This window comes from Daldinia vernicosa (genome assembly GCF_022497035.1).
Source record: "Daldinia vernicosa strain CBS 139.73 unplaced genomic scaffold F5Y00scaffold_51, whole genome shotgun sequence".
Classification (NCBI taxonomy): domain Eukaryota; kingdom Fungi; phylum Ascomycota; class Sordariomycetes; order Xylariales; family Hypoxylaceae; genus Daldinia; species Daldinia vernicosa.
The window spans coordinates 232,993-240,605 of record NW_025953967.1 but is presented as its reverse complement, the minus strand read 5'-3'; the positions used below and the strand labels follow the sequence as shown (position 1 = coordinate 240,605).

Here is a 7,613-nt window from a genome sequence, read left to right as displayed (position 1 = left end):
TAATTTTATATTTAATTTTTAAATTATTTAAATAATTTAATATTATTTAAAATTATATTAAATTAAGTTTTTACTATTATATTTTTTATTAATAAATTTTTTTTAAAGTTTTTTTTAACGTATTTTATTTATTAAAATATAAGTTTAATTTAATAATTTTAATATTTTTATACTTTTTTTTATATTAAAAATTAAATTAAAAAAATTCCGTTTATAAATTTTAATAATAATTTTAAATATCTTTAAATTATTTATTAATATAATTTTTACTTTTTTAATATATTTAATTTTTTTAAACATTAATATAAAAATTTTTTTATATATTTATTAATTAAATTAACTTTTTAAATAATTTTTTTTATTAATATTAAAATTAAAATGTTTTTATTTTAATATTATAATATTTAAAATAAATATTAACATTATTTATTTTTTTTTAAATTTTTTATTTAAATTTAATAATTTTATAAATTTTAATAATTTTTTAAACGTTAATAATTTTATTAATAAATTTAATAATAAATTTAAATTTAATAAATTTAATAAATTTAATAAATTTAATAAATTTAATAAATTTAAATTATTATTTAAAATAATTAAATTATTAAAAATAATTTTAATAAATTTTTTTTTTAATTTTTTATTTTATTATTTAATTAACGTTATTATTAAAACGTTTTTTTTTTTAATTTAAAATTTAATTAATTTTTTATTATTTATAAAATTTAATTTATTAAATTTTAATAGTTTTAATAAAAATAATATAAATATTTAAAAATTTAATAAATTTTTTTATTTTTATATTTTTATAAATTATATTAAATTAAAATTTCTTAATTTATTTATTAAATATATATTTAACGTAAATTATTTAATTAATTATTAATAATTTTATATATTTAAAATGTTATTTTATTTAATTATAATTTTAATTAATTTATTTTAAAAAATATTTATTTAATTTTTATTATATTATTATATTTATTAATAAATATTATTTATTTATTATAATATTTTTATTATATTTTTAATTTTAAATTATTAAAAAATAAATTAAATAACCAATTAATTACCGTTTAATTTATTATTATTTTTATTTATTTTATAAAATTTATAAAATTATTTATCTTTTTTTTTAAATTTTTAATATAATTTTAATTACTTTATTATAAAATAATTAAATAATTCCTTTTATTCTTTAATTTAATTTTATAAATATCTTATTATCTTTTTTTATTAATTTTTTAAAACAATTATTTATTAATTTTATTAATAAATTTAAAAATGTTTATAATTATTAATTAATTTAATATTTTATTAAAAACGATAAAATATTATTATAAAAAAATTTAAAATTATAATAATATTTATATTAAAATTATATATATATTTAAAATTGTAAAGATTTTTATATTTATATAATTATTTTATTATTATAATAAAATACGTATTATTTATTATAACTTTTTAAACATACATATAAATATTATTTAAGCAAATACGTCTTACATAACTTAAAATATTATATTAAAATATATAAGGTTATTAGTTACTACTTGTATATAAATACCTAGGTTAATAATCTAGAGTTGTATGTACCTTGTAAAGTTTAGACAACATGTCTAATACTTGAACTGATTCGATATCGAACTAATCTACCCAACATTGTAATACGAGGACTTCGAAACAAGTATCTGCTATTCCTAAGGCCATAAAATTACTAAGAGTCATTCTAGCCCGTCCCAAGTTTTACTAGTTCCAGTGGTGATAAATGACAATGGTCTCATCCTTCTCGGCCGACTCGGGCGACAGCTATCATCATATATATTCTCGCTGTATGTATGCGTAAATCTCTAAATCTCACTTACTAGATACATCCTTTCATCTGCTAGTTTCCCTTCTCCTCACTATCGACCTTAGTCTTTTCACCATTATGAAGATCCTCGTTGTCGGCGCGAGTGGATCCATTGGAGGTGAAGTCCTCCTTCACTGCCTCGCCCACCCACACATCTCGAGCGTAATCGCCTTCGTACGTCGGGACCTACCAGCCGGCGTCTCTAGCCATCCGAAGCTCAAATGTGTTATAATCAAAGACTTCTTAAAATGGCCAGAAGACATATTACAGGCGCACTCGGATGCTGTGGGTATGCTTTGGTAAGTTTAGCGTAAAGAGCGAACACACAAGAATTACTCACTTACGCGATGCCTATAGGAATATGGGAACCAATACGGGAAACATACTCCCTGACTTGGAGTATCCCCTGGCCTTCGTAGAAAGCATGGGACGAGTGCTGGAAACGAAACCGGATAGACCCCCTTTTAAATACGTCCATCTAAGCGGTAAATTCGTCCGTCAGAACCAAGAAGAGAGGTTATGCTTCCTAGAAGAAGCGCGCAAGATGAAGGTATGTATAACCCAACCTCTCAAGATTTTCCCATATCTGACTCTTTTGTAGGGCCGGCTCGAGACTAAAACCCTCGCATTCGCAGAGAGCCATCCTACTATATGGAAGACTTTCATGGTTAGGCCCGGAGCAGTTGTAACTAAGGGAATGATGGTCCCTGGCGTGATCGCTGGGGTGCTAGGCGAACATTTGAGCGTCCGAGTTGAAGTGCTGGCTGCATTTACGACGTATCTTGCTATCGATGGTCGAGGAGAAGAGTCTAGCATCGAAAATATGCGTATAGCGAGAAAAGGGAGGGAGTTATTGGAAGTTTTGGAATCACGGGAAAATAATTCCAAACCTCAATAGATATCGATGGGATTTGAAGATTTGTATAATTGTTGTGGTTATTCTTAGTTTTATACCTTTGAGATAGCGGCATAGTTGAAGGGTAAATTTAGCTGCTCTGTGGAAAAATGACTATGTCGATACTGCAATTTCTATGAAGTGTCTCGTTGAAGGATAGTCGGGTCTATTAAACCATCAATGGCAAGTGTTATATGTGATGGCTGTTGAGGGGGTTTTGCCATGCTAGACTTTGTAAATAACAGCTTAATCAGCTGCGAGGCTGGGCTTTCGACACCAAGCGCTGGCTGGATCGAAGACGCAATTATATCTTCCATCCTAGACTTAGTCGCACTGGAAGTGTCCTTAGTATTCCCAACCATGTCAGGATCGAAAGATGATCCAAGTGTTGAGGGAGTATTGGGAGCAGAGGTACTCGTCACGAATAGGGTATCCTCCGAGCTACTAATAATATCCAACATGGTGGAAAGGATCTCGTAGCTTTGCCTTGCTACATGTTCTCTACTGCCTACTTCTCCAGAGGCTTCGAAAGAGCTGATGACTTGGTCAAGCAGAGCCCGGTCTGAGTCGTATCTAGAGGCCGTCGAACACTTTTCGTGATACTGGAGCTGCAATTTGGCGAGGAGAAGAATCACCGCGGCAAGGAAGGCTGATTGCTCGACGGCTCTACAACGAGATAGTTGATCTTTTACGTGCTGCAATCCAAGATATCGATGGATTGTAAACCTAGACGCCTCTATACAGCTTTCGAGGCTATCCAGTGAGTCATTCGTAGCTTTCCCAAACGCGATAGGTAAGTGTGCAAATACTCGTGCTTGATAAAACCACAGTTGGCATATAAGGCGGTTTGGCTCCTTGGCTGAATCAAGAGATCGATCTTGACGGAACGACGGGGCTCTCCACCAAGAAGCAGGCATCGAGTCTTGTAATCTATTCAATGCCTCGTCTATTTCCCGAAGGATACTACGGTCTCTACCAAAACCAACGGCATTCCTCTGCGCAATACGCGACACAATTAGGCAAATACGGCGTTGGACGTTGGCGTCTTCATCAGCAAGCGGATCCATCCAGGTATCGTCGTCAGGACCAAAGGGTGCAATACCAAGTCCAGGCTCAAGACCGAGGAGAAGACTACAGTAGCAATCACCGCAGACGGTCGAGAGCCATAGTCGCCGTTGAAGGGCTATATCGCTACGGGGTGAGCTGCGAGCGGAAAGGGAGAAACTGTTTTGAAACCCCTTTAATCTGGCAATATCGAGAACTCTTCTGAAGATCATCCACGCTTTTCGAATTGCGCCATCGTTAAGATAAATCGAGCTTAGTAGAGTTAAGCACTCTATACCGTCTAACGAAGAAGCTTCATCTTCGTGGGATAGGACGAATAACCTGACTCGGTCTACAATCAATTCAATAGTCTTTTCGATGCTTTCGGATCCTATGAATTGCACGTCAAAATGTGACGGGAGTTGTTGCATATATAGCGCGAATAAGAGCAGTATTTTGGCAATATGTATGGTGCTGCCGCTCGAAATAGCAGCTACATCTAAGAGCTGGAGCGTATCGTTTGGCCTAAGGACACTCCCAAGGGGCGTTTCTGCTCCCCACAGCCAAGCAGTACTGTTTGTAACTATAGTAACTGCATCCTGTGCAGATGGTAGAAGGGCTACAAGCGGCTGCTTCTCATCTGACGTGTTTTCTGACTGATGAATTGGAAGGATATTATCGTCGACGGGAGGAAGAGTTCCGTCGGCCGTTGATTGAAGCAACTGACGTCGTCTAAGGATTTGGACCTTTCAATTGAAAACTGCTAGATAAAACTTACAAAATCGTTCCAGATAGATACTGGAGCTATAGATTCGCATTCTAATGAAGCTTCGGCCGGCCGAGATTGTTCTTGAGCCTCAACCAACCTTTTCAAGAGAGATTCGATACGTTCTAGTCTTGCTTCTTGTCCCTCCTTATCAACGTAAATAGGAGAGCCTTCGCTGCTCAACTCCGTCTCAGGCGGTTGAATAGCACACTGCGTCCCGCTCTTGACGCATTCAGCACAAGTATCGACCTTCTCATCGATGAGCTGACACTTTACTTTACGCTTTCTACCTGGTATAATATGTCAACTTATTATTACGAGGGTCAGATATAATTCGAGGCGGTTATGCGTATGCGTACGCGTACGTACATTGATAGCAACTTCGTGTACTTCGCCGCAAGCGTTTGCGCGAGGGGCCGGCCTCCATTTTAAGAAAACGTATCTACGATTCTACATTAGGTAGGTAGTTATTGTTTTTAGAATAGAAATTTAGTCACAAAGTGAAGTTGATTTTTAAGATTCTAGGAATTGCTAATGAACGCAAACGTGAGCAAGAACAATAAAATGCTTACCTATGAGGTACCTATGTATATGGATGTATCTGCAATGTACCTACCTAGGTACCTACTAGATTTAATAAAGACGTTATTCGGAAAATCGGAGTGTGCTCTGCCGGTGCTGTGGATAAGGCGACGTAATCGTAGACCCATGTACATTTGGAGCTTGGCAGGTACGGGCTACGTATACCAGACCTCCAAAATTCCGGCAGCGACGTAGGACGATTTGGAGACAGCTGGTCCGATCCAAAAACTTCTAAAACGTAAAACCAAACATATTACGAATACTACGGATATAGGTCCCATGCGCAGCCATATTTCTGCTGTCGCACCCCTTTTCTTCCCCCTCTCCTGTTCTCCTTGAAGCCAATTGATCGCTGAGATACCGCCGAGATGAAGTCGTTAATATCCTTCGTCGTCCTCTTCTTTGTCGCCCTCGTCCATGCGATCAGCTCTAGCGGGGATAGGTTGCTGGTCCTCCTCGAGGATGTCGCTGAGAAGGAGGGATACTCTAAGTTCCTAGGTGATTTAGAGGGTGAGTAAAGCTAATAGTCAAAGCGAATACTTCATAACTATTTCATAACTATTATTGTTCCATACTACGGAATAACTAACATAATATTATAATAGGCCGAGGATTTCAGATCAACTACGAAACTCCCAAGAGCGAAGGTCTAAGCTTATTCCACCTAGGCGAGAAGTCTTACGACCATGTTCTATTCCTTCCGACCAAGTCAAAAGGTATACTTGTTGCATAGCAACCATGGATTAGAGTTTTTAAGCAAGATGACTGACAGAGCGAAAAGGACTCGGCCCAAACTTAACACCCAAGATCCTACTCGATTTCATCAATGCCAACGGCAACATCCTCCTAGCTCTCTCAGCTTCTCAACCAGCCCCGACATCCATCGTATCTCTACTTCTCGAATTAGATATTCACCTACCTTCCGACCGACAGGGTCTCGTTGTCGACCATTTCAACTACGATGTGTTGTCTGCCCCAGAGAAGCACGACGTGCTCTTGCTTCCGCCCCCGGGACTTCTTCGTCCGGATGTTAAGGATTTCTTCAGCCCGGTCTCTACAGACGGAGGAGTTATCGCCTTCCCAAGTGGCACAGGCCAGACCCTCGGCTCAGGTGCCCTCCTTACGCCGATCCTGCGCGCTCCCTCCACATCTTACAGCTACAATCCGAAAGAGCAAGCCGAAGTCATCGATGAGCTCTTCGCAAGCGGTTCCCAGCTCTCCCTTGTGAGCACCTTCCAGGCTCGCAACTCGGCTCGTTTCACAGTCATCGGCTCCGCCGAGATGTTGAGTGATAAGTGGTTCGATGCTAAGGTGAAGAAGGTGGGCGAGGACAAGGAGGTGAACACTATTAACCGCGAATTTGCTAAGCGAGTAGCGGGCTGGACCTTCAAGGAGATTGGCGTCCTAAGAGTGAACTGGATCGAGCATCACCTAAACGAGGTTGGCCAGAGTAACGCCAGCAACCCTAAAATCTACCGTATTAAGAATGACGTGGTATGTTGTCTTCTAGGCCTCTAAGGCAGCTTTCCCTTACTTACTAACATTCACAAGACCTATTCTATCTCCCTCTCCGAGTACTCCTGGGACAAATACACCCCCTTCACCGTCCCCGACAACGACGACCTGCAGCTAGAATTCAGCATGCTGTCCCCCTTCCACCGCCTCCAGCTAAACCCCACTATCTCATCCGAGGACAGCACGACATATTCGGTATCATTCAAGCTGCCGGACCAACACGGCATCTTCAACTTCAAGGTCAACTACAAGCGCCCCTTCTACAGCAACGTCGAGGAGAAGAACACGGTTTCGGTCCGGCACTTCGCACACGACGAATGGCCCCGCAGCTACGTCATCAGCGGTGCCTGGCCCTGGATTGCGGGTATCAGTGCCACTGTTACTGGGTGGTTGGGCTTCTGCGCTCTCTGGCTGTATAGCAAGCCTACGACTACCTCGGAAAAGAAGAGGCAGTAGATGTTACAATGTGATGCGATGTAGGTGTCTTCGATATATAGGCACCAAAGCAGATACAAATGAAAACAATTGATGTAATTACGCTCGGTACCAAATCCTGTGACGAATTGTGTGGTACTTGTGGAACGAGTGGCATGGCACGGTACATGTGATGTATGCTTCGAGCTATGATTACACAGAGGCTTGGAAGGGCTATGAGGGGAGACGAAACGGTGGATGTATGACCATGGCACAACAAAACGGTTCTCATATAGAGCGATTCCCCTTGGTCTGGAGGAGGGGTTTCTAAGACCTGGCGAGTAGTACTGCCAGTGACGAACGGCTAGCAAGAGTTCATTCATGATAGATACGCGATGTTGGTTTTCTAACGCACATGTATCTGGACTTTTACTAGTGAGGTTTATGGCGAGTACCTAAATTAATAGTCAAAATATAGAATCAACTCGATTCTCGTAAGGGTTGCTAGATAATTTCACGCTGTCATATCCGTGAAGTAAGAT

At 38.1% G+C, this 7,613-nt stretch overlaps 3 protein-coding genes across 3 annotated transcripts; 2 read left to right on the top strand and 1 right to left on the bottom strand.

The window, feature by feature from the left end:
* Positions 1-1,599: 1,599 nt before the first annotated feature.
* Positions 1,600-2,819, top strand: F5Y00DRAFT_161723 (uncharacterized protein). Its single transcript, XM_048004716.1, has 3 exons — positions 1,600-2,154; positions 2,213-2,405; positions 2,457-2,819. Exons 1-3 carry the CDS (start codon positions 1,934-1,936, stop codon positions 2,751-2,753), a joined length of 711 nt encoding a protein of 236 aa, XP_047861806.1. The 5' UTR covers positions 1,600-1,933; the 3' UTR covers positions 2,754-2,819.
* F5Y00DRAFT_161731 (uncharacterized protein) lies at positions 2,671-5,140 on the bottom strand. Its single transcript, XM_048004717.1, has 3 exons — positions 4,930-5,140; positions 4,573-4,850; positions 2,671-4,516 (listed from the first exon to the last, which is right to left on the bottom strand). The coding sequence occupies exons 1-3, from the start codon at positions 4,985-4,987 to the stop codon at positions 2,885-2,887; spliced, it is 1,968 nt and encodes a 655-aa protein (XP_047861805.1). The 5' UTR covers positions 4,988-5,140; the 3' UTR covers positions 2,671-2,884.
* Positions 5,141-5,289: 149 nt separating this feature from the next.
* F5Y00DRAFT_245503 (Dolichyl-diphosphooligosaccharide-protein glycosyltransferase 48kDa subunit) lies at positions 5,290-7,569 on the top strand. The gene is made up of 4 exons (XM_048008973.1): positions 5,290-5,652; positions 5,748-5,858; positions 5,924-6,636; positions 6,694-7,569. Exons 1-4 carry the CDS (start codon positions 5,511-5,513, stop codon positions 7,111-7,113), a joined length of 1,386 nt encoding a protein of 461 aa, XP_047861804.1. The 5' UTR covers positions 5,290-5,510; the 3' UTR covers positions 7,114-7,569.
* Positions 7,570-7,613: the final 44 nt, after the last annotated feature.

Coding starts and splice junctions, on each gene's coding strand:
- F5Y00DRAFT_161723 (XM_048004716.1), top strand. CDS start 1,934: ATGAAGATCCTCGTTGTCGGCGCGAGTGGATCCATTGGAGGTGAAGTC. Junction 2,155..2,212: donor GATGCTGTGGGTATGCTTTG/GTAAGTTTAGCG, acceptor CGATGCCTATAG/GAATATGGGAACCAATACGG. Junction 2,406..2,456: donor AAGAAGCGCGCAAGATGAAG/GTATGTATAACC, acceptor ACTCTTTTGTAG/GGCCGGCTCGAGACTAAAAC.
- F5Y00DRAFT_245503 (XM_048008973.1), top strand. CDS start 5,511: ATGAAGTCGTTAATATCCTTCGTCGTCCTCTTCTTTGTCGCCCTCGTC. Junction 5,859..5,923: donor CCTTCCGACCAAGTCAAAAG/GTATACTTGTTG, acceptor CAGAGCGAAAAG/GACTCGGCCCAAACTTAACA. Junction 6,637..6,693: donor ACCGTATTAAGAATGACGTG/GTATGTTGTCTT, acceptor AACATTCACAAG/ACCTATTCTATCTCCCTCTC.
- F5Y00DRAFT_161731 (XM_048004717.1), bottom strand. CDS start 4,987: ATGGAGGCCGGCCCCTCGCGCAAACGCTTGCGGCGAAGTACACGAAGT. Junction 4,851..4,929: donor TACACGAAGTTGCTATCAAT/GTACGTACGCGT, acceptor ATATTATACCAG/GTAGAAAGCGTAAAGTAAAG. Junction 4,517..4,572: donor TATCTATCTGGAACGATTTT/GTAAGTTTTATC, acceptor AGACGACGTCAG/TTGCTTCAATCAACGGCCGA.